The sequence below is a fragment of the Mobula birostris genome, chromosome 20 (genome assembly GCF_030028105.1).
Source record: "Mobula birostris isolate sMobBir1 chromosome 20, sMobBir1.hap1, whole genome shotgun sequence".
In the NCBI taxonomy this organism is placed as follows: domain Eukaryota; kingdom Metazoa; phylum Chordata; class Chondrichthyes; order Myliobatiformes; family Myliobatidae; genus Mobula; species Mobula birostris.
Window position 1 is genome coordinate 66,688,879 of NC_092389.1, and position 24,761 is coordinate 66,713,639.

The window sequence follows — 24,761 nt, forward strand, 5'->3', positions numbered from 1 at the left end:
ATTTGACTAACCTTGTAACATTGTGACGGGTAAAGCCCTCTCCCTCAGTCAGCACATGTGCATGAAAAATTGTCACTGGTAAAGCCCTCTCTCCGAGTCATTACATCTACATGAAACATTGTCACGGGTAAAGCCCCGTCTCCCAGTCAGTACATCTACATCTACATGGTAGATTTTCACGGGTAAAGCCCTCTCTCCCAGCCAGTACATCTACATGATATATTTTCACGGATAAAGCCCTTTCCCTCAGTTAGCAGATCTACCTGAAACATTGTCACGGGTAAAGCCCTCTCCAAAGTCAGCGCATGTACATGAAACATTGTCACGGGTAAAGCCCTCTCCCCAAGTCAGCACATCTACATGAAACATTGTTACGGGTAAATCCCTCTCCCTAAGTCAGCATATGTGCATGAAACAATGTCACGGGTAAAGCCCTCTCTCCCAGTCAGCACATCTACATGAAACATTGTCACGGGTAAATCCCTCTCCCCAGTCAGCACATCTACATGAAACATTGTTACGGGTAAATCCCTCTCCCCAAGTCAGCGCATGTGCATGAAACATTGTCACGGGTAAAGCCCTCTCTCCCAGTCAGCACATCTACATGAAACATTGTCACGGGTAAAGCCCTCTCCCCAGTCAGCACATCTACATGAAACATTGTCACGGGTAAAGCCCTCTCCCCAAGTCAGCGCATGTGCATGAAACATTGTCACGGGTAAAGCCCTCTCTCCAGTCAGCACATCTACATGAAACATTGTCACGGGTAAATCCCTCTCCCCAGTCAGCACATCTACATGAAACATTGTCACGGGTAATGCAGCTTCCATCTGGGAACCCCACCATCCAATTCATTCTCACTTTCCCACGCTGACATCCGGAAGAAGGTAAAGGAGTTTCAAAACTCACACCACCAGTGCAGGAATAGTTCTTACCCCTTGTTGGAAAATGCTGTTTGTTGTTAAACAATATTTTTATACGATTTGTTCCTTTTAACGAAGTTGTGTATTTTTCACGTGTGTGGCGGTTCATCTCCACCTACTGGCGAAAAGTGGTAGAGCAGTTTGTAGTTTGCAGTGAGCGATCGTTGCGATTAAGGTGATCACCATATCTCACTCTCAGAAGAACCCAAAGGTTCAGAAAATAAACAGAGATCTAGAACTTCGCTCATCTTCACACTCCCCATCACAACCAATGGACTCACTTTCAAGCACTCTTCATTGCACGTTCTCGAAATTTATTGCTTATTGTTGTTGTTCTTACTATTATTATTACTATTATTACTATTATTATTACTATGATTGTTTGTATTTGCTCATTTGTTTGTCTTCTGCCCTCCAATTGAATGCCCATGTTAGGCAGTCTTTTATTGATTATGTTATGCTTATTACTCTGTAGATTTATAGAGAAAACGAATCTCAGAGTTGTATGTGTTGACATATATGTAGTTTGATAATAAAAATAACTTTGTACTTTCGAATTTTAGTCTTTTTACCTACCTTCTCATCGTCTCAAACGTGCCCCCCCAGACAGACAATTCCTTCTTCCAAATCACTGACATACAGCGTAAAAAGAAGCGGTCCCAACACCAACCCGTACAGTACACCGCTAGTCACTGCAGAGAACCGGGAAAGGCTCCCGTTACACCAACTCTTTGTCTTCTACCAGTCAGTCAATTTCCTATCCATTCTAGTACCTTTCCTGCATTACAATTGACTCTTATTTTAAATAGCCTCATGTATGGCACCTTGCCAAATCCTTCTGAAAATCCAAAAACACAACATTCACGGACTCACCTTTGTCTATCTTACCCGTTATTTACTCAAGTATTTCAGTTAACGATGGTGCTGATGAAGCTCAACGGCTACTTATTGGCGGCAAATAAAACAGACTGCAACTTAATATTTTATTAATAATACGTTTACTTGTAGAATTTATGGTCAATGATTACCGCAAACAATAGAGAGGCGAGTGGAAGTCGATTTGAATGACACAGCATATGGGTGTGAGGTGATATGTAGGTGAGGCTGAAACATATTGAGGCGAATTCAGAGTGGAGGAGAGACTGATTTGTGGCCCATCCACCTAATCTGTGAACAGATTAGTCAATCTATGCACCAGGCTGATTTGGAAAGTTCGGGCATTGACTGAAACGGAATGGCGTGATCCGGTCCCAGAGCCGCAGTGCTAGGGTCCAGAAACGAATCGATGTTTGGATGATTTAAATGCCAATCTACATGTATTGAAAACACAAGGTGTTGAAACCAGAGGAGTGGGCTGGGCTGGTTCGACATGCTGCTCGATGATGTTTTCTCGCCTCTGTGGTGAACTGAGGCTGAAGCCGTGGTCCCTTCCCGCTGCTCCCGACTTTGTGTCTATGGACTCACTTTTGTTCTGAATAGTATTTGCCTCTGTGGTGGACTGAGGCTGAGGTCGTGGCCTTTTCCGGCTGCTCCAGACTTTGTGTCTCACTTTCGTTCGGTATGGTATTCGCTCACTTTGATTGTTTGAACGATTTGTTTTCACATTTTTTAATGGCTTTGGGTTTCTTTGTTTTGTGGCTGTCTGCAAGAAGACGAATCTCAAGGTTGTATAGTGTACATATACTTTGATAATAAATACATCTGAATTTTAAATTCCATTAAATTGGTCAGGAAAGATTTTCTCATGTGCTGCTAAGTCCCCCGGAAACCTCATCCGTAAGAATAGACTTCAGCATCTTTCTAACCACTGACGTCAGTCTAACTGGTCTGTCATTTCCCTTAATCTACCCACCTCCATTCTGAAAGAGTGTAGTAACATTTGCAGTTTTTCAGTCCTTAGGATCCATTCCAGAACACTGTGAGACTTAAAGGATGATTACTAAAGTCTGCATAATCTCTTCCGATACCTCTTTCACAACTATAGAATGTAGTCCATCTGGTCCAGGTGATCTATCTAACGTCAGACTTTTCACCTTCCCAAACATCTTCTCTGGTGTACCAGCAACTGCGCACAAGTCTGCCCCCTAACACTCTCGAGCTTCCGTCATACTGCTGGTGTTGACTGCACTGAAGACTGATGTAATCTACTTGTTCTGCTACTAGAAGAACTTTATATCCTGGCCCTGGAGTAATTCAGCTTTCTGTGTCTTCTAATACAAGACCTACTCCTGGATCTTGGCTCTCCGGAGCGACTGGGATTGAGTTGCCTGGGACACATGCTGACCCATGACCTCGCTTGTGATCTGTATACATGGCAACAGATTCATTGCATGCACGATGAAGTTGTCGTTGAGTTATAGCGCCTTTTTCACCTGAAGCAGGACGTAACGAGTAACAACTCTGTCTGACAAAATCCTGGCTGTATCCTTAGTAGTGTCATTTATAGTTGGGAAAACCTCGATCCACTTGCTGAAAATATCTACTGTCGCTGGGATATATTTCAGTCCTCCACGGGATGGAGGTAAATGTCCTAGAATATCGATCTGCAGGTTAACCCATGGTCCATCTACGGGGCGTGTGTGTGTTGAAACTGCTTTTCTCTCCGGTTTATCTGGGCTATACTGGGCACAAATCAAACAATTATTATTATCATCTTCTACATCCGCTCGTATTTTCGGCCACCACCACAAATTCTTCAATTGTTCCATAGTTTTACCTGTGCCCAAAGGTGTCCTGGTACCAATACATCATCTGGTTTCTTTCAGCTTCTGGCACCACAAATCTCCCATTATTAAATACAATCCCATTCCGTATCTGTATTCCCAGATATTTCCCATCATCTGCAGAATTACTTCCTCTCTGTACCTTTGCTAACTCCTGATCCTGTTGCAGTACCGGGACTATGTCTATAGACATACTATTTGCTGGTGTCAATATCGTCACTTCCTCTATATCTCGATTTCGGTGTACCCCCACATCTTGTTCTCAGTTTTGCGAACCCATCAGCCTTCCTGTTGCGTCACGGCGATGTCTTTAAGTGAGCGTCACCTTTATTTTTTTTACTCCATGAGTGTTTCCTCTTGCCATCTCAGATATCTACCTCAGCCGATGGTAATGGTTTACCATCTGCTGAGGCATAACCTCTCGCTTCTCGTCACGGTAAATATTCAGTCAAACTGTTACAAGCATACATACTATCTGAGTGTATGCTTGCTCCTGAAGGATATCTAGTTTGGATGACTGACAACAAAAGCTATAGCAGCAATCTCGGCCGCTTGTGCACTCACTGTTGTGGGTAACGTGATTGCAACACTTTCCATCCTCACCCTTCCTCCCCCAGTACATACATACCACATGCTGTATGCCTCCCTCCATCCTGAACTGATGACGATCCAGCAAAAAATATCCTTAAAGAGGAACTTCCTGGGCGAATGACTTTATTTTCCTCTGCTGATTTTAAGATATGAACGAATGGTCCACTCTGTACTTTTACCACTGTCACCTGAAACTCATCGAGTTCACCCGGTAAGTTAAGTTGTCTGCGAGCATGTTTGCACTGTTACTCCGTTAATAACGACAGTACAATCCTGTAATAACAATGTCCATTGGACTAGTCGAGTTAGACTGATTGTTCCATCACTGATATGACCATCCAGTATAAGCTGAATTGTCTGCTCTGTTAAAATGGTGAGTAGATTTAGACCCACAACATAAGTAAAATGCTTAACTGTGGAAAACACTGCTAATAGATGTCAGTCACACGTTGCCTATCCGTGTCCGACTGGAGTAAGCATTCGAGATGTATACGTCCCTGGCTCCAGTCGGCCATGTGTCTCCTCAAGTTGCACAGCTGACATTGTGTTACTGATGGCCGTGACCTCCAAAGGGAATGACTAGCAAGAGGCTGCCGTCTAAGGATTAGGCGCTACTACAAGGCTAGTTAGAAGATCTGGAACTTCCTCAGTGCGTTCTGGTTTTCGTTCCCATTAACACCTTTCTTCAGGAGGTCTATATGTGGGTAAGCTTGGGTAACAAACCCATCTTTCTGGTCTCGACAATCCACCACCAAATCGAGAAACGATCTCAATCCCATCACATCAGTGGAGAGGTAGTTTTACAACTCTATCCACACGTTGTTTATCAATATCTTATCTCTGGTAACACTTGCAGTAGTTCTTTAAGTAATTCGAAATTCTCCTCTCGGTTCTCTGTCTGTTATAGTCGATCATCTACATATTGAATTAAACACTGGGGAGCTGAAAGAGCTTTCAGCCCATTCGCCAACCATTGACGGAAAATGGAGGGTGAATTATGAGGCACTTGTGACGACACTGTCCATCTATACCATTGTGCTTTCGAAGTGAAAGTAATTTATTATTGACACCTTCTTTTCGACAGAGCAGACCAAATTCCATTATTTATATCCATTACTGTGAACCACTTTGCCACAGTATTGTGCATAATCATAGTTTCAGGATGTGTCGCTACAGTAGACACAGTTAAAGGGGTAAATTTATTCAATTCTCGGTAATCTATGGCGAGTCTCTGAACACATCCACAATATCTGTAAAAGGGAGTCGTGGTGCATATTGGTTACGAATGACATAGGCAGACAAAGGGAGGAGTCCCTGAAAACAGTGTTCAAAGAGTTAGGAAAGAAGCTGAGAAGCACGATCTCAAGGGTGGTAATCTCGGGATTGCTGCCTGTGCAGGCGACAGGGATAATAGGAACAGAATGAGGTGGTAGATAAATGCGCCTGTAGGATTGGAGCAGGGGGCAGGGATTCAGATTGCTGGATAATTGGGACCTCCTCTGGGGCAGGTGCGACCTGCGCAAAAGGGACATGTTGCACGTGAGTCCGGGGGAACCAATCACCTCGCGGGCAGGCTTGCTAGAGTTGTTGGGGATGATTTAAAAGAATATGGCAGGGGACTGGTGTTACATACCTCATGGGTATCTTGTGACTGTCTTATGACTATGATGTAATTGAGTATCTGATGAGCATGATGTAATGGTCTTGTGGAGCTCACATGATGTACTATTCCCGCCAGTGAGATCACATGATGTCCTGTTCTCAACAGGTATATAAAGGAGACCCCTGGTGTGACACAGTTAGGTTTCAGTTTAGTTCGTTATTTAATTCGTCAGATACTCCGTTTTGCTGCGTATTCATCTTATGACGCAGTTTCGTTTTGAAGTGGAGTTCTACTTTCTATTGTAAGTAGTATTGGATAGTGAAGGCCTTCCCAAAGTATAGGAATTTGCCGAGTCTAGTAAAGCTGAGGATCGACCTTTATTGGATCTTCGTTCAAGAAACAGTGAACTGCATGAGATAATCTCTGCTAAAACAGAAAAGGTTGTGCAGTGTCTATTCTCTAGAGGAAAAGGTCAGTTCCTTTAGACCGTTTTATTTCCGTCGTCATGAATCTTGCGGGCAAGACAGGTTGAGGCTGGGATCAGCAGTAACATCATGTTCTCCCGGAATTCTTTACTTTAGGAAAGTGTTTCCTAATTGAGTCATTGGGTGTATTTGAGGCAGAGATTGATAGGTATCTGAGTAGTCAAGGCATCAAGGGTTATAGTAAGAAGGCGTGGGAGTGGGACTAAATGCGACTAAATGAACCCGTGACAGTCTAATGAACCAGCTGAAATGGAAAACACCTTGGAGTCCAGTATTGCTATTAACTGATAATATTTATTAGTAACTGCGCAATAGAGTAAAATAAATGCAGATAAATCAAACAGGTTAGCAATGATTATATATAAGTATTATGGAATATATATGAAAACCAAGCTTCTTCACGTCTAGGGGCAAATAGGTAGTCTTACGATAGTGAGTAAAGTTCAGTTCATTTCGTGGTATTGAGTTGAGTAGTGAGAGAGTGAGAGAGAGAGAGAGAGAGAGAGAGAGAGAGAGAGAGAGAGAGAGAGAGAGAGAGAGAGAGAGAGATTTGAGTCTTCAGGTGAGCTGACGCAGTCGATCTTCCCGTTGTCCTCCGATATCCTTTTTAAGACACCGACTGTGACCACAACCAAGGGGACCGTTCTTCTGTGGTGGAATCATCAACCCAGGCAACGGTAGGACACATGGACACTCCACACCGTTCACTCCATTTTCACACTGCGAGAGCCACTGATCGGTCCTCCAAAAACCCACATTTCTGTGGGCCCAACAAAGCTCATTTAGTGTCCAAAATCTTGTGTGTAGGTCTATCCTCTGACCTTCTATTTATCTCACCGTGCTGAGTACTAACGGTCTCTCAAATAACACCTCCTTTCTTTTTCTGTGTAAGAATGTACAAGCAGGCAATGACCATACCAAACAAACAACCTGTGAGCACCCTTTCTCTCTCTCTCTCTTAAAAACAAGATGTTGGTGTTAAATAACTCTCTCCTCTTTTTAACAAGGTGTCTGCTGTTGAACACCTCTCTCTCTCTCACTCTCTCTTTTCAAAAGCACAGTTCATTGGGGTAATCGAGTACAGTTTATATGGGTAATACAGGACTTCGTTATAGTTGAAAGGACTCGACAGGGGGGATGTGGAGATGTTGTTTCATGTGGTGGGGATATCCAGACTAAAGGACACAGCCTCAACATTGAGGGAAAACCTTTTTAAACAGAGGTAAGGAGGAATATTTTCAGCCAGAGAGTAGTGACCTTGTGGAATACCCTGCCACAGACTGCGGTGGAGACTGTCTGTGGGTATACTTCAGGCGGAAATTGGTCATTTCCTGGTCGATCAGACCATCAAAGGATATGGCGAATGGGCTGTAACGGCCAAATTCTGCTCCTATTTCTAATGGTCTTACCAAGATTCACCCTGACACCATCCCCCACCCCCGCTTTCTCTGGTCAGCACCTCCCCCACTTTCCCCATTTACCCCGAATGCGGGTGCAGGTTAGGACCCGGGGGAGCTCAGGACCCGGCACCCCGCAGCAGCTGTTGAATTGGTGGTGTTTCTTATTCGCTTGTCAGGTGCAGTGAGCGAGTTAAAATTAATGGGTCGAGAACTCTCATCTCGAGCATATTTCACTCTCCGCACTTTTATATTTACAGGGACTTTACTCCTGACGCCGGTATCGGGACCCGACCCGTTCACAGACCCGGAGCGGAACCGGAGCAGATTCTCAGACTCTGGTTTCCATTCCAAGTGCAGAAGAAAGGATAAAGTTTCCCCCTGAATTTATTCCCAGTAAAGGTGTGGAGATGGGACTTGGTCTCCGCGTTGTAAAATGAAATTATCCCAGACTCGTAACTGAGATAAACTCCCACCCTCCCGGCGATGGAACCGGCAGGGAGACGGGACTCAGGGGAGGTGAGAGCACCGAAAACGTCATCAACCCGTGTGATGACCCAGAATCCGGTCTCCGGACTCAGTTTGACTCGTCCTTTCCTCTGCACAAACTCTGCGGCGACTCCCAGCCACCAGACCCGATTCCCCGCCACCTCCACCTCCCAATAACATCTCCCCGATGTGAATCCCTCCGATCCCAGCACACAAGGCCAGTCTGTGAATCTCTTCCCGGTGTCAGGGAGATTCCACCGGGTCTCGGTCCGTCTCACACTCTTCCGATCCTCAGACACCTTGAGCTCCAGATTCGCCGTTTCCACATCCAGGGTGACAGAGACTGCGGGGAGAAGCAGAGTGTTAGAGAGTCCCCGGAGACGGGAGTGGGGGGAGACTCTGGCAACGAGGCCCCGGGATCGGGAAAAGGCCGCAGGGCCGCAAGGACCGTCGGGTGGCGGACACGAACCTTTCCCGTGCTTTGGTCCAACGAAAGCGGATGGACAACTAATGTCTCCCCAAGGATTTCCCGCTGGACGGAGAGCAGAGATTTCCCGATCAAACAGACACATAATGTTGTAGGAACCGAGCGGTTCAGGCAGGAGGTGTGGAGAGAGATGAACAGTCTACGTTTCAGGTCGAAATCTTCCCTGAAGAACAGAAATAAATAGGGGAGATAGACAGCAGAAACGAGTGCGGAAAAAGGGTGGATTAAGATGGGAAGGGGTTGGGTGAACGGATTCAATCAGGAGGTCACAGAGTTTCTTCGGCTCAATTTGTTCGTGCCAACTAACTTGCTTCAATGAGCTAGTCCCATTTGCCCATTATTCTTTTCCCTCTTTATTATCCACGTACCTGGCAAGATGTATTTAAAAATATTGTCACTGTACCCAACTCTATAGTTGATCAAGGGCCTGTTGTGAACTTAGATAATCCTCTTCGCTGCCCACTATACCATGAATTTTAGTGTCAGCAACAAACCTACTAACTATGTCACCTACACTATCATACAAATCATTAATATGAATGACAAACAACCGTGGCCCCAGCAGCGACCTCTACAGGTCACAGACGTCCAGTCCTCTGTGTTTAAGAGACACTTGGACAGACACTTCAACAGGCAAGGCACAGAAGGAGACTGACCTAATGCCGGCCAATGGTGCAGAGGTGATGCGTCGAAGGGCACGTTTCTGTGCTGTACAGCGATGACACTGTGAACTCAATGTCTAAGAACCTCAAATCCCCTCCTCCCACGGGTGCTGAGAATTCCAACAGATAGTGACCCCTGACCTTGACTCCTCAGACAGGGAATATCCACCCTGTTGAGACCTGAAATAATTGTTTCGTTTCTCTGAGATTTCCTTTCATTCTTCTGAACAGGGAACAGAGAACATAGAACAGTACAGCACAGGAACAGGCCCTTCATTCAATGTTATCATTCATTTGTGAGTGTGAAGTGTGAAGTGGGCAAGTGTGAAGGTTCGAGACAGTAAAGGAGGTGATAATGGGAACCAGCAGGGGAGAGATGAACGACAGATTGAACCAGAACCAGGTGTGGGAGGGGTGCAAAGCCTGTGGGTGAACTGTATGTGTAGACGTAATGAGAAGATGGAGGGGGACAAAGAGGGAGATGGGGATCCCTTTGACCCCTCTCCCACAACCCCATCGACCGCAGCCCCTCATTGGGACAGGAGATGAATTTTCAGGGACCCTTAAGCAACACAAGTTCTGATGCAGGGTTTCAGCCCGAACCGTCAACACTTTACACCTTTCCATAGATGCTTGCTGGCCTGTTGCGTTCCTCCAGCATTTTGTGTGTATGTGGCTCCAATTTAAATATACTCAATTAGTTGGCCTTCACAGCTGCCTGTGGCAGATTCACTATCCTGTGGCTAAAGGAATTTCTCCTCATCTCTGTTCTGAATGGACATTCTCTAGTCGGAGGCTGTGCCTTCTGTTCTCGACCCACACACCATAGGAAACATCCTCTCGACATCATCTCTCTCCAGAAAGGTTTCAGTGAGATCATGCCGAGACCCTTCATCATGACCTGTTGTTTGGATTACCAGCATGTGCAGGCCTTCTCCTGTTTGATTTTTAATGTAGAAGTTGATAGGTAAATTTGATTAGTCAGGGCGTCAAAAGTTATAGGGAGGAAGGTGAAGAATAGGGTTGAGGGGGATAATAAATCAGTCATTTTTCTAAAGTCCCATGAGTACAGGTACAGATCCATGAAACACTCCTCATAGGCTAACTATTGCTTTCCTGGAATCATTCTTGTGAACATTCTGGACCCTTTCCAATGCCAGATCAACTTTTCCGATATAAGGTACCCAAAACTGCTCACAATACTCATGTGTGGTCTGACTAATGGCTTTTGAAACCCCAGAATTACATCCTATTTGAATCCACTCGAAATGAAGGCTAACAATGAGTTTGCCGTTCTTACCACTGACACAAACTGCAAGATAACCTTTAGAGAATCCTGCACAAGGACACCGAAGTGTCATAGTGGCGCTGGGAGGTGGGAACGAACCCAAATGCAAGACACAGACACTGAAAAACAAGGAACAGGACTAGGACTAGAGTTAAGCAAGAGAAGTGGGGAAGAAAGGACGCTGGACATGACACAGGCCCTGGACGAGAAAAGGATAGCGCAACCAGGACATGGAATTTGGAGCTAGGAGTTTGTGCTTGGACTCCGAACTAGAGATCCAGAAACTGGGTCTTGACTCGGGCTCAGACCCCGGAACTAGGCGAGGTCATGACATGGTTACAGGACTGGACATGGCTTGGATTCTTCGAGGCTTGGGTATGGACTCCGTGCCAGAGACTGGGCAAGGACCCAGAACCTGGCACTTGACTGGGGCTCGGACTCCAGAACTAGGCGAGGATAAGGCGTGGCTACATGACCAGGAGAGGCAACAGGACGTGAGACTCCAGGACAGGACAAAGGAATCCCTGCACAGGACGAGGGAACCCCAGCACCGGGCTGGGCGGGACACATGGACAAGACGAGAACACAAAGCCATGGATTGGACAAGGCAAGGTTCTTGGGTCGTGGCTAGGACTGGACGAGACCCTGAAGCTTTGACTTGGTCGAGGGAGAGACAGGAACATAGAACACAGGGCCGGGACCCCTCCTTGGGAACAGGACGTAGGGCTAGGACTCATACAAAGAACACAGAGCCAGGGCCCTTCTTTTGGTACAGGACGTAGGGCCGGAACTCATTACACAGAATGCAGAATACGACGAGACGGTACTCAACACTAGGTAACGGCAAACGGCCGGACCTACCAGGCGAAGGCTTGGATACAGACGGTTCCCAGCACTAGGTAGCGGCAAACGGCCCGACCTACCTAGGGAAGGCGAGGACAGAAAGACAGATCGCGACACTATGTAGCGGCAAACGGCCAGACCTACCTAGCGAAGGCATGGACACAGAGACAGTTCAAAACAACGAAAGACAGTTCCTTATCTTGCTCCGGCGACTGACCTTCACAGCGGTGCAGGAGAGGGTTACAGGCAAGGCAAGGCTTCAGACGAGGCAAGGCGAGGCAAGGCTTCAGGCGAGGCGAGGCGAGGCAAGGCTTAAGGAGAGGAAACAGAAGACAGGGGAAGGGAAAGGATTCAGAGACGGAGTATGGACAGAAACAAGCCAGCAGCCAGGGGACGAATCCTGAAGCTATTTATGAAACGAGAATGAGCTGCCTCAACAGATACTGCGGAAAACCACAATAAGGAACATGGACCGGACCGTGAACCAGAATGTGGATTTCACGGACCGGACCATGACACAAAGTCCCTTTTCACCTCTGATTTTTGAATTTTTTAGCTGTTTACAAAATCGTCTATGCCTTTATTCCTTCTACCAAAGTGCATGCATGAATTTCTTAATCGATAATGCATCTATCAGTTACTTGTCCATTTTCCTAATCTGTTTATGTCTTTCCCCAGCCTCTGCGCTTCTGCAGCACTACCTTCCCCTTCACTTAACTCCATATCATCTGCAGACTTGGCCAGAAAGGCAACAATTCTGCCATCCATATCATTCTTTGTCTGTCTTGGCTTGTGTTCCTTGAAGAATTCCAACAGATTTGTCGGGCAAGCTTTCCTCTTCAGGGAAGACATGTTGTCTTTGCCCTATTTTATCACGTGCCTCCATGTACCCAATAGCTCGTCCTTAATACTGGACTCCAGCATCTTTCCAAGCACACCACATCCAGACTAACACATCTATAATTTTATTTCCCCGCTTGCTCTGTCATCTTAAAGAGTGAAGTGACCTTTGAAATTTCCAGTCGCCCTGAATGACCAAGTATCTAGTGATTCATGAAAGATCATTACTAATGCCCCCATATACTCTTCAGCTAACTCTTTCCGAACCCTGGGGTTTAGTCCATAATCCACGTACCTTCAGACCTTCAATCTTTCCACACACTTTCTCCTTAGTAATAACAACAACACTCAATTCTGTCCCCTGACACTCTCACATTTCTGACATACAGCTAGTATTATTCAATGTGAGGATTGACAGAAAATATTAAATAAGTACCTCTGCCATTCCTTTTGTCACATGTCTCCTCTCCAGTGCCATTTTCTAGGGTTCCAATATCCACTCTCTCCTCTCTTTCACTCTTTACATTTTTGTGTCCTCTTGAGTTTTGTTGGCAAGCTTTCTCTCATCTCTCTTTTTTCTCTCTTTATGGATTTGTAGTTGCCTTCTGCTGCTATCGAAATCTTTTCGATCCTCCAACATTCTGCTAATTTTTGCTCTATTGGATGTCCTCTCTTCCGCTTTTATGCTGTCTTTGACTTCCCTTGTCAAACACAGTTACCTAATCCTCCCTGTATGATACTTCTTCATCTTTGGGATTTATCTATCCGAATTTCCCCCTGGAACACCAGTCTTTGTTGTTCTGCAATCATCCCTGCTCGTGTCCCCTTCCAATCTACTTTGGTCAGCTCCTGCCTCATGTCTCTGTAACCAACTTTACTCCACTCTGATACTGATGCTTCTGACTTTATCTCCTTCTCAAATTCTGGGGTGAATTCTATCATTTTATGATCACTGCTTTCTGAAGGCTCTATTACCTTCGTCTCCCAAATCATATCTGGTTCATTATACAAACCTCACTCTAGAATTGCCTTTCTTCCATTGGACTCAACCATAAGCTGATCTAAAAAGCCATCTTGAGGGCGTTCAACAAATACCCCCTCTTGGGATGCGGCACCAACATGATTTTCCCAATCCAAATCCGACATTCCGACTGTCATCTTGACTTTTTTTAATTCCATTTGCTGGTGTAATTATATCCCATTTCGATCCCGGCTACTATTTGGAGGCCTGCATATAATTACCATCAGGGTCTCTTTACCCTTGCAGTTTCTTAACTCTACCCACAATGACTCGACATCTTGCAATCATGTGTTACTTCACTCTAAGGATTTCATTTAATTTCTTTACCAACGACCCTCCCTATCCCCTCTGCCTACCTGCCTGTCCTTTCAATGCAAGGTGTATCCTTGGATGTTTTATGCTTCAAGCCAGGATTTCCTTTCAGCCACAACTCAGTGATGTCAAAAACGTTATACCTGCCAATCTCTACCTGTGCTACAACATTATCTAACTTATTCCGTATACTGGAGCATTCAAATATAACACCTTCAGTCCTGCATGCATCAGCCTATTCGACACTCTCCACATGAATTTAAGCAAGATCTTTGATGTCGATGATAGACCACACTTGGTATATTGTCTGCATTTCCGGTTCCCCGGATATAGGGAAAAATAGAAACATAGAAAACATACAGCACAATACAGGCCCTTCGGCCAACAAAGCTGTGCCGAACATGTCCCTACCCTAGAACTACCTAGGCTTTACCCATGGCTCTCTATTTTTTCTAAGTTCTCTGTAGCCATCCAGGAGTCTCTGAAAAGACCCTATCGTTTCCGCCTGCAGCACCACTGCTGGCAGCCCATTCCATGCACTCCCCTTCTCTGCGTGAAAAAAAAATTACCCCTGACATCTCCTCTGTACCTAATTTCAAGCACCTTAAAACCATGCCATTTCGTGCTAGCCATTTTAGCCCTGGGGAAAAGTCTGTGACTATCCACACGATCAATGTCTCTCATTACCTTGTACATCTCTATCAAGTCACCTTTCGTTCTCCGTCGCTCCAAGGAGAAATGGCCGAGTTCACTCAACCAGTTTTCATCAGGCACCCTCCCCAATCCAGACAACATCCTTGTAAATCTCCTTTGCACCTTTTTTTTTAATGGTTTTCACGTCCTTCCTGTAGTGAGCCGGCCAGAACAGAGCACAGTACCCCAAGTGTGGTCTGACTAGGTTCTTATATAGCTGCAACATTACCTGTCGGCTCTTTAACTCAGTCCCACGACTGATGAAAGCCAATGCACCGTATGCCTTCTAAACCACAGAGTCAACCTGCGTAGAATGTCATTACACTAGACAGGAAGGTTCAGGAGGATGTTACAAGGACTGGGGGGCGTGGATTAAAAGCAGGGCGTGATAAGCTTGGGCTATTTAGCTGTAGTGTAGGATGTTGAGAAATGACTTCTTATCGAGGTAAATACATTCATAAGGATAATGTGAGTCTTTTTCCGAGTAATGGTAGTACAGAGCCAAAGGGTTCAGATTCTAAGTGAGAAGAAAAACTTTTATGAGGGATCTACGGGGTAACATTCTCACAGACTGGGAGGTGGGCAGATGGAGTTTGCTGTCAGATGCTGCAGAAACAGGTCAAATTAAAATATTTTAAAATAAAATTGGACAGGTCCATTGATAGGAAGTGCTTCGAGGGATCTGGGGCAAACACGCACAAATGGGGCATGCTCAAGAAGACATCTTAGTCTAGCAGATGGATGAAGCGGGCCATGGGTTCAACATCTGTCAAACCCTCCCAGATCATCCTCCTGAGGAATCTCACCCTGGAGTCTGTCTGTGAACTGTTGATGTGACGTCACATCAGAGGGCAGCTCAGTGTCACAGAACAGGCAGACTGGGTAAGGACTGCAGATTTCATTCCTAAATAGGAATTTGTGTCGGTCTCTTTAACCGTGTGTCACACTCTGATACTCTGATATTACGTTTGTGTGTGGGCGGGAGGGGTGTGTTTGTGTGTGTGTGCGGGTGTGTGTGTGTGGCTGTGTGTGGATGTCTGTGTGTGTATTGTGTGTGTGTGTGTGTGTGTGTGTGTGTGTGTGTGTGTGTGTGTGTGTGTTGTTTGTGGTAAATATCAGTGTGTTTGTGTGTACACATTGAAGGAGAGTGTGCACATTGAATTATTTGTATGTCACAGTGTGCCATCACGTCTGCTGTGTGCTGACAATGTGTGACATGTGTGACTGGTTTAAATAAATACTTTCCAGGTTACTGAGGGAAATAGCAACTTACAATCCTGAGACTCTGCCAATTTTTCTTGTGTATGTCTGTGGAAGTGTTTTCCCAGGCCGGTTATGCTGTGTGAGCTTCTCCCGAGATGAAAACTTGAATGATGTTAATTCTGGTTGGTGTGTCTGGGCTGACTCTCACAATGATTCAATGGAGTGGTCTGATATCCATAAGACCACAAAACATAGGACCAGAATTAGTCCATTTGGCCCATCGAGTCTTCGTCTTTCAATCATAGCTGATCATTTTTTTTCTCCTCCTCAGCCCCACGCCTTGATCTTTTTCCCACAACCTTTGATATTGTGTTCAACCTAGAACCTATCAGGCTCTGCCTTAAATACGCCCAACGACCTGGCCTCCACGGCTGCCTGTGGTAACACGTTCTGCAAATTCACCATCTTTGTCTGAAGAAATTTCTCTGCATCTCTGTTTTTAAATAGACGCCCTTCTGTCTTGAAACACACATCAAAGTTGTTGGTGAACACAGAAGAACAGGCAGCTTCTCTAGGAAGAGGTACAGTCGACGTTTCGGGCCGAGACCCTGAGTCAGGTCCTGACCAAAGGTCTCGACCCGAAACGTCGACTGTACCTCTTCCTAGAGATGCTGCCCAGCCTGCTGCGTTCACCAGTAACTTTGATGTGTGTTGCTTGAATTTCCAGGATCTGCAGAATTCCTTGTGTTTGCCTCTATCTTGAGGTTGTGCTATTTTGTCCTCGACTCCCCTATAATGGGAAACATCCTTTCCACATTTACTCTGTCTTGGCCTTTCACATTCGAAAGGTTTCAATGAAATTCCCCTCTTATCCTTCAAAATTCCAGCGAGTACATTCTTGTTCTTTCTTGTTCATTCTCCTCATCCAAGTCCTGTGCAGCCTACCTGTTTCCTCAACACTACCGGCCCCTCCACCAATCTTCACGTCATCTGCAAACTTAGCAACAAAGCCATCTATTCCATCAGCTAAACCATTGATATTATACAGCATAAAAAGAAGTCGTCCTAACACTGACCCCTGTGGAACACCACTAGTCACTGACAGCCAACCAAAAAAGGATCCTTGCATTGTTATTTACTGCTTCCTACCAACCAGCCAATGCTTTAACTAAACCAATAATACTTCTGTCATACCGTGGGCTCTTAACATGGTTAGCAACCTCATGTATGCCACCTTGTCAAAGGCTTCTGAAAGTCCAAATATACAACATGCATTACAACCCTTTTATCTACCCTACTTGTAATCTCCTCAAAGAGTTCCAACAGGCTTCCAGGCAAAATATTTCCTCAAGGAAGCCATGCTGACTTGTCCTATCTTCTCCAGTGCCACCAAGTATTCCATAACTTCATACTTAACAATTGCCACTAAAGTCTTCCCAACCACAGAGATGAGGCTAACTGGTAAATAATTCCCTTTCTGTCGCCCTACTCTTTACTTGTAGAGTTGAGTGACATTTGCAGTTTTCCAGTCCTCTTGCACCATACCAGAGTCCAGTGATATTTGAAAGATCATTTCAACTGCCTCCACAATGTCTACCGCTACCTCTTTCAGAACACTAGGGTGCAGTTCATCTGGTCTGAGTGACTTATGTCCCTTTTTGAGCACCTTCTCCCTTGTAACAGTAACTGCACTCACTTCTCTTCCCTCGCACGCTTCAATATCTGGCACCGTGCTAGTGTCTTCCACAGTGAAGACTGATGCAAAATACTCATTTTGTTCATCTGCCATCTCTTTGTGCCCCGTTGCCATATCTAAAACCATATCCGGTATTTTCTCGCAGTCCTATATCCACTCTCATCTCTATTTCATTTTTTTACAATATTTGAAAAACAATTTGATATTGTTTGCTAACTTGTTTTACAAAGACAGGTGTGTAAACAGAGCCCGAAGGATCTTTGGATACCCGATTCACCCCAGCCACAAACTGCGCCAGTTGCTACCATCCTCGAAATGGTACCGAGGCATAAAAGCCAGGACCAACAGGGTCCCGGGACATCTTCTTCCACCAGGCCATCAGACTGATGAACTCATGCTGAGACAACTGTTTTTTTACTTTATATTCACAAGCATGTTAGACATATAATTTATTTTTGTGCCCGTCATTCCCTCTTACAGTTTAAAGTGGTTCATAGGGCTCACATGTCTAAAGATAAGCTAACTCGATTGTATTCGTATATATCTTTTTCTGTGATAGATGTAATAAAGGAGAAACTTCATTATTTCACATGCTTTGGACATGTCAGAGCCCTAAAACATACTGGAAGGAAGTATAGCAAACTTTCTCGGTACTTTCCAAGGTAAATTTTAAGCATAAACTATTGACCGCAATATTTGGTGTTGTTGGAGGAAAGGGCTTTATTTTGCAGACACCTTATTTGCATACTATGGCTTTTATCTCTCTTATAGCTGGGAGGCGCTCTTGGTTAAGCGGAGGTTTGTTGTTCCGCCTACTCATGCTCAATGATTACGTGATGTTATATCATGCTTAAATTCAGAAAAGGACTTTGTTCAGTTTTTCAATCTAGCCAAGACTGTTATACATTGTGGGGAACCTTTTTGAGATATTTTCAAAACCTTTGATTTGTTGTAAAAGTACAGATGGTGGCTAATAATATATTTTATTATATGATGAGGGGTTTTCCCCATTTTTCTTACTTCTGCTAACAGTTGTGACTTTGGTAGTGGATTTAGATTTTTTTCTACATAACAAAAATATTATATTTCAATACTACGATTTAATTTATTTTTTATGAAAACAGGTTTTTGTCGTTGTAATTGCATTTTTAATACCATGTATTTGGTACTATTTTACATTATATTATACTTTTGAGTTATAATATTTATCTTCTTGTACTCGTATTATTCTGTGCAGAAACTAATAAAATATTGAAAAGAGACATATAATTTATGATAAATTACTACAAATTGCATTTTTAAACGGAGCCGTTACGTAAAGAATTTTACTGCCGTGTATATGAAGGATGTAAGTGATAAAGTCAATTCAATTCAATTTCATATTTCCTTTTTCCCCTCTCAATCATTCTTTTAGTTCCTCCCTGTAGGTAATTAAACGCTTCCCAATTCTCTGTCTTCCTATTAATTTTTACTTTGTTGTATGCCCACTCTTTTGCATTTACATTAGCTTGTCTTCCCTTGTCAGCCATGGTTGTAGTACTTTGCCATTTGAGTATTTATTTATTTTTGGAATACATCTATCCTTCACCTTCCTCATTTTCACAGAAACTGACACAATTTCTGACAAATCTACTTTGGTTAACTGCTTTCTCAGAGCACTGTAATTTCTTTTACTCCTCTGAAATAACAGAAAGTCAGACGTTACTTTCTGCTTATCAACTTTCAAGTTGAACTCAGTCATGTTGTCAAAACTTCCTCCTAAAGGTTATTTTACCTAATTACCTCTGGTTTAATACATATCACCCAATCCAGTAAAGCTGTTCCCCTAGTAGGCTCAACGACAAACTGCACGAAAAATTCATTACATAGCATCCATAAAATTCACTCTCTTGAGATCCATAACTAATCTGATTTTCCCAATTCACCAACATGTTGAAAACTCTCATGACTATTATAACATTGTCCTTTTCATCGGCATTTTCTTTTTCCAGTTGTAATCTGTGGTCCACATCCAGCTACTGTTCTGATGACTGTATGTGACTGTCATCAGTGTCATTTTTACTTTTGCAGTTCCTCAACTCAACCCACAAGGATTCAACATTTTTCAATCCTATGTTATATCTTTCTACTGATTTACCAAGAGAACCATGTCACCACTTCTGCCTACCTTCCCATACCACCGATACATTGTGTAACCTTGGACAATCAGCTCCCAACTATAATCATCTTTCAGCCATAATTCAGTGATGGCCACAACATCATACCTGACAATCTGTAATAGTGCAACAAGATTATCCACCTTATTTCTCACACTCCATGCACTGAGATTTAACACTTTGTGTACTGTATCTGCTACCCTTTTTATTCTTCATCTCTAATGCACTGAACTCACCTTGCTGGCTACAATTTTGTCCGTGCTTATGTCCGCCCTATCTGACAGTCTGACTGCAGGCTATCTTTGCATTTTTACCATCAGTCCTATCCCTTCACTCGTTCCCAACGCCCCCACCACCAAATTAGTTTAAACCCTCCTCAACAGCTCTATCAACCTTCTCTGTGAGAAAATTGTTCTTCCTCGGGTCCAAGTGCAGCCCACCCCTTTTGAACAGGTCATACCTCCACCAGAAGAGATACCAATGATCCCAAAACCTGAAGCCCTGTCCCCTGCACCAGCTTCTCAGGCATGCTTTAATCTGCCAAATTGTCCTGTTTCTACCCTCACCAGCACGTGGCACAGGCAGCAATCCAGAAATTACAACCCTGGAAGTACTGCTTCAGTGCTTTCTGCCAAGCTCTCCAAACTCTATTTTCAGGACATCTTTGCTTTTACTTCCTATGTAATTGGTCCCAAAATGTACCAACATATCTGGCTGTTTTCCCTCCTTCTCTAAAATGCTGCAGACACGATCCGAGACATTGCTGAATCTGGCACTGAGAAGGCAACGTAACATTCGGGTGTCCTATTCACGTCGACAGATTCTCCTATCACTACTGCTTCGCTCTTCTCCCTCTAACAACGATGAGTATTGTGGATCCCGAAGGGGGGAGACCTGCGTCAATCAGAGTCTGCACTCAGCGCAAAATGTGTGTATTGTTTTCTGAAAATCCTGGTGACCACACCGATATCCGCTTTTATTCCCTACAATATGATCAAGTTAGCATTAATTTCCCATCTCCTGTGGTAGGATTCAAACTCAAGTCTAGGCGTGATAGTGCAGTGTTCCTGGGATCGGGACACAGTGGCTCATCTGCCAGTCCCGTGTATTGGTTGTATTGTGACCCTGTGCTGGTGTGTTCAGGGGTCTGATATCTCCAGCTGACCACGTGACAGTGATGCCTCCCAGTCAGTGTGGCTGATGTGGAATAAACTTCAGTTCCACTACAGTCCATAATTGCAGCTAATCTTTGCTTCAAATTGTAACACTCGTATTTCATAAACAAGGATAAATGAATCTTTGTAAGTTTTACCTCTGTTAATGGCATCAAATATTCCTCTCAGCACTGTGTTCAACAAATAGGGGTGAACGAATTTTTCAACCGGTAGAGCCTCGTCTGTCACTGACAATTTCTGGATATCGTCAGTAATCCTGTAAATTTTAAACTGCTGGTGATAAACTGGAATTTTGAACTATTTTACAAATCCAGAAAGGGTTTCAGTAAAGAGCATGTCCTACCTCCTGTTTCGACGAGCATCCTTCTAAAATAAATAAAACACAAATCTGATTAGACATTGACTTACTGTCTACATCCTGAATTTCATCCAAATCATTAAAAGGTGTTGAAAATTTCCACTCCCGCATTCACTCACTCACACGAACAATCAGAACCACGGAGTAAATTACAGGGAATTTTTCTGAAAATTAGACCATCACTGAGAGGATGAAACTTACAGGAAAGAGAGGACGGGTTGTGCATTTTCATATGGATAAGACGTCAGAATGATAAAATGGAACAATTCAAGATTAGTGATGGATTTGATTGCGCGCAGGTGTAGAAAGTACACCTATTTATGGCTAACAGGACACAGTTTTAAGTTGCTTGGAAGTAGGTACAGAGGAAACGTCAGGGGTAATTTTTATTTTTACGTAGAGAGTGGTGAGTGCATGCAATAGGCTGCCGGCAACTGTGGTGGAGGCGGATACGGTAGGGTCTTTTAAGAGACTACTGCATAAGTACATGCAGCATAGAAAAATAGAGGGCTATGGGGTAAATTAAAAAAATAAGTCCAAATTCGGCACAGCATTGTGGGCCGAAGGGTCTGTATTGTGCTGTAGGTTTTCTATGTTTCTATTTATGGAGAGACCTTCAGTCAAAGATAAAATACAGGGTTTTTTTTAATAAATTCTACAATAAATTTAGTGTGGAGGTTGTGGAACTCACTGCCACAGGAGTGGTTGAAGCGGAACAGCAGATATTGAATGTAATGGGGAAACTGGATAAACACATGAGGGATCATGAATCTCGTGGCATTGTTGCTGGGAATGTGGGAGGTGGATTGTGAAGCAGGGAAATTGAGAGAAGAAGATGGACCGAATAGCCTGTATATGACGGAGAATGGTATGCAAGTTCTGACGAAGGGTCTCCGCCCGAACCGTTGACTGTGCTTCTTTCTACGGACGCTGTCTGGACTGTTGCGTTCCACCAGCATTTTGTGTGTGTTGCTGGAATAAGTTACGTATTTGTACTTTGCTCTGGGCAGTCTTGAGCTGGGGATGGACAGAAGTCATATCTGTCGTTGACCACTCAGTTGCTGGTTACCTTATGATTAATTACCCTGAAATTTCATCACTTAAAGATTGTTGCTGATAAAGGATCGAATACCTGTCTTCGACATTTTGGTACGTCATTATTGGAGTGATTGGAGGGCGCGTCATACAAGTATAACAATCTGTGTGAGATCGCCGGCAGCGGCACTTGATTTGTTAGAATTGGCTGCTGTGCTGTGTTTATTTCAAATATGCCAATGTTCATTTTCGTGCCCTTTGACAGAAACAAATTGAAGCATGATCACTCACCATGAGAAATATTACACTGTCTTTTTGATCCTTCTGTTCCTCTAACTTTGAGATTTCCTCCTGAATAATTCTTATATTCTCTTGAATCTCTCGTAGATTTTTCTCCATTTCATTTATAATCCTCGCCTCTTCCTCCCTGAGATCCCTGAGTAAGCTCTGCTCTTTCTCAGTGATAATCTGGCGCAGTTCAGCAAACTGGGATGTGATGTGGGACTGAACGCTGTGTGACAGTGCCTGTCGAATGAAAGGTGAATGTTAATTTACTACATTGCTGTGTGTATTTCCTTATGACATTAAGGTGACCATTCGGTCCATTAAAGAACACGCTAGTTCAGAAAGCATTCCTGTCAACTCCAGTCCCTCGTAGTATTGAAACCTATTCTCCCTCATTGACCCACTAACTCCCACCTGATTTACATTCACCTTCCTCCAAGTTCACAGGGTTAATTGTAATTAATCATTCATCCAGCATGTCCTTGGGTGTGTCTGAAACTGTCGTGGTCACAGGGAGAGCATGTAAGCTCCACACAGACAGCGCCAGAGGTCAGGATCGAACCCAGGTCACTGGAGATGCGATACTCTGCTATTCTGCATTAAAGGGAGCAAAACTATAGAGTAATATCAGAAATTCCGCTCAGGAAGCCTCACCCGAACTCCGGAAATCTTCTCTTTCTGTTGCTGCTCCTTTTCCTGGAAGTCAGATTTCTTCATTGTGAGAGAGTCTAAGGAAGATTTCAGCTGATCCTGGAAGTCAGAGAGCGAAGGAAGTTGTAAAAAAAAAAGAAGCAACGAAAGAAACAGGTGATCAAACCCGATCATCGCAAAAAATGCCGGAGGAACTCAGTGAGTCAGGCAGCATCTACGCAAGGGAAATAAACAGTCGGATTCCTGGGATGTGACGCTTCATTCGGACTGGGAAGGAACGGGACAGAAGCCAGAATAAAAAAGGTTGGGGATGAGAAGCAGCTGACAGGTGACAGGTGAGACAATGTGAGGGGGAACGTGGGGGAGAGTGATGAAGTAAGAAGCTGAGACGGGATAAGTAGAAGAGGAAAAGAGCAGAAAAAGAAGGAATCTCATAGAAGAGGACAATCGATGAAGGAAAAGACAGGAGGAATTGGTGCGTTTGTTTTCCGGAATGGTCACGAGGAAGGAGTTGTAGGAGTCAGATCCCGCTAACAGGTGTCAGTGCCAGGAGGGATATCAGTGGAGAAGAGCCTGGTTAAAGGAGTCACCGTACATGAGAGCGATTCCTACAGTGGGTGAAGAGTTATGAGTGCGGAGCTGGGCTGTCAGTGAGATAGATAGTACAATCCTATTGGAGATTACGGATGGTGCGGAGAATTATATGTTCATTTTGCAGACTCATGTGATGGTATGCTGAACAAAAGAAACGTTTAAAGTATTCAATTAACGTTAGTTTTTACCATGTATATTTTAACGGCTTCTTGAATCGGCAGGAAGCGGTGTTCTCTGTGTTCTTGCGCGACTGCACAGATCACACAGATCAGTGTCTTGTCCGTTTCGCAAAACAGCTTCAATTCTTCCTCATGTTCCTCGCAATGAAGTTTACTTTCCTTCCTTTTCGGATTCAGCTTTACATTTCGAACTTTTTCAACCAGGTTTGCTAAGGCCCGATTGGCCCTGAGGGTGCGGTTAGCAAACACCTCTCTACATTCCGGGCAGGAGTTTCTCACCTCCCTTTCCCAACACCGTGTGATACAAGAGCGACAGAAGTTGTGTCCACACTCCAATATAACCGGATTGGTAAAGAAATCCAGGCAGATGGGGCAAATTGCCTCCTCGGTTAAACTCTCGACCTGTCCTTTCGAAGCCATGTTAGCCCCTGACACTTCCTGACTCAGAATCGTTTCACTTTCCGGAAGCTGCTGATTCTCTGCAGTACCGCGAACAACCAATAGGGGCGGTGCTGTTGCAGGGAATTAAAATTATGTCGGTGTATGTGTCAGTGGGAAGGAATCATGGTAATATCCATATGAGGGTGGGGTAAGAAACTCTGTAAACAGATAGGAACAGGAATGTAAACTCGGCCACGGACAGCCCAAGCCCCGCTGCGAAAGGAGGAGGGTTGACCATGGGGCCAGCAACACGATCCCGTAAAAAAACCCAGTGCAACAAAGATGCCAACTGAATCTGCAAAAGCCTCTCCCCTGGGATCGGAAAGACCTTCTCCTGGAGGACTATTGAAGGCATATGGTGAATGGAGAAGCCACAGGGCCGCTTAACCCTCGGCCCTCGACAGGGGTCTCTGACGATTTTCTGTTGGCGGCCTGTGTGCCAGTCGGCCTGATGGGCGAAAGAAAAAGAACAGAAATGAAGCCAGTGAGAAGAGCCTGGCTCAGTCTAACGCGGGACTGAAAGGGGCAAGTTCTGAAAAAAGAGGAACAAGAGGCTGAAGATGCTGGAATCTGGAGTAAAAAACGTGATGTCAGAAGAACTGGGCGGGTCAGGCAGCATCTGTGGAGAGAA

The 24,761-nt window shown here is 44.3% G+C and overlaps 1 protein-coding gene across 1 annotated transcript; it reads right to left on the reverse strand.

The window, feature by feature from the left end:
• Positions 1-5,455: 5,455 nt before the first annotated feature.
• Positions 5,456-24,109, reverse strand: LOC140185052 (zinc-binding protein A33-like). Its single transcript, XM_072238269.1, has 7 exons — positions 23,699-24,109; positions 22,920-23,015; positions 22,272-22,505; positions 20,931-20,953; positions 20,725-20,843; positions 8,199-8,554; positions 5,456-5,551 (listed from the first exon to the last, which is right to left on the reverse strand). Exons 1-7 carry the CDS (start codon positions 24,107-24,109, stop codon positions 5,456-5,458), a joined length of 1,335 nt encoding a protein of 444 aa, XP_072094370.1.
• Positions 24,110-24,761: the final 652 nt, after the last annotated feature.